Here is a 1,025-nt window from a genome sequence, read left to right as displayed (position 1 = left end):
TGAGTGTTCTCATATGACCTCGGTAATAGACCAGGCTGAAGGCGGCCTGGTCCGATTACCTTTAGTTAAATAAATTAAAGTAGTAAACAGTGGGGTGTGAGGAAGTTCTCTAGTTAACTTGTTTACTCATGTGGTCTTAAGCCTTAAGCCTTTGATGTATACTTTTTACTCGGGAAGTCCACAATATCAATCACCCTTTAATGGTGTTGACTCAAGTTTTTGTTAACTAATTTTTTTTTTTTGGTTTATTTTTATTTATATATATATATTTATTTATTTATTATACTTTAAGTTCTAGGGTACATGTGCACACCAACATGGCACTTGTTAACTAATCTTAATGAATAAATGCAAGCCTCCTGAGCTGATCGAGGCAAACCTCCTATACCACTTTATAATGCCGTGATCCAGGTTCTCCTTGTGATATCTGGAATTTAAGGAATGCTGCCATTGTTCTTTTTTGAGATGTAGTCATCAGAAAAAGTCAGTACCGTGCATTGGTTGAGAATATAGTCTCTGGAACCAGACTGCCTCTTATCAGCTGTGTGATTTTGGGCAAGTTACTCAGCTTCTCTGTGCTCCAGATTCCTAAGGGATAATAATAGTGCCCATTTCATACACTTGTTGTGAAGATTAAATGGGTTGATAATGTATCAAATGTTTAGTGCTGGCATATACTTTGCTCTATCTAAGGGTTAATATTATCCATACTTTATATTGTGGCTACCATGTTACAGCTTGGGATAGGATGCTCAATGCTCCACACTTGGTTATGAAGACAACTTTCACAGGCATCTCCTCTTCAAAGCATGTTTTATATCTTTATTCCTCAGGCTGTAGATCAGAGGGTTCAGCATGGGGATGATCACAGTATAGAAGACAGACATGACCTTGTTGTGTTCCATGGAATTGTGAGAGCTTGGCTGAGCATACGTGAAGGTGATGGTGCTATAGAAGAAGCAGATGATGGTGAGGTGGGAGGCACAGGTGGAGAGAGCTTTGCTCTGGGCCTGCAGGGAGCGCAT

At 39.5% G+C, this 1,025-nt stretch overlaps 1 protein-coding gene across 1 annotated transcript in view; it reads right to left on the bottom strand.

Moving 5' to 3' along the window:
* Positions 1–785: 785 nt before the first annotated feature.
* LOC105552858 (olfactory receptor 476-like) overlaps positions 786–1,025 on the bottom strand; it is an 8,758-nt gene continuing 8,518 nt past the window's right edge. The window contains exon 3 of the mRNA XM_011998637.1: positions 786–890. Within this exon, the coding sequence (XP_011854027.1) occupies positions 786–890 (105 nt within the window). The remainder of the gene's footprint in view (positions 891–1,025) is intronic.

Source organism: Mandrillus leucophaeus, unplaced genomic scaffold (assembly GCF_000951045.1).
Source record: "Mandrillus leucophaeus isolate KB7577 unplaced genomic scaffold, Mleu.le_1.0 Scaffold578, whole genome shotgun sequence".
Classification (NCBI taxonomy): Eukaryota; Metazoa; Chordata; class Mammalia; order Primates; family Cercopithecidae; genus Mandrillus; species Mandrillus leucophaeus.
Note: the sequence above shows the minus strand (reverse complement) of the source record. Positions and strands in the feature narration are given on the sequence as shown.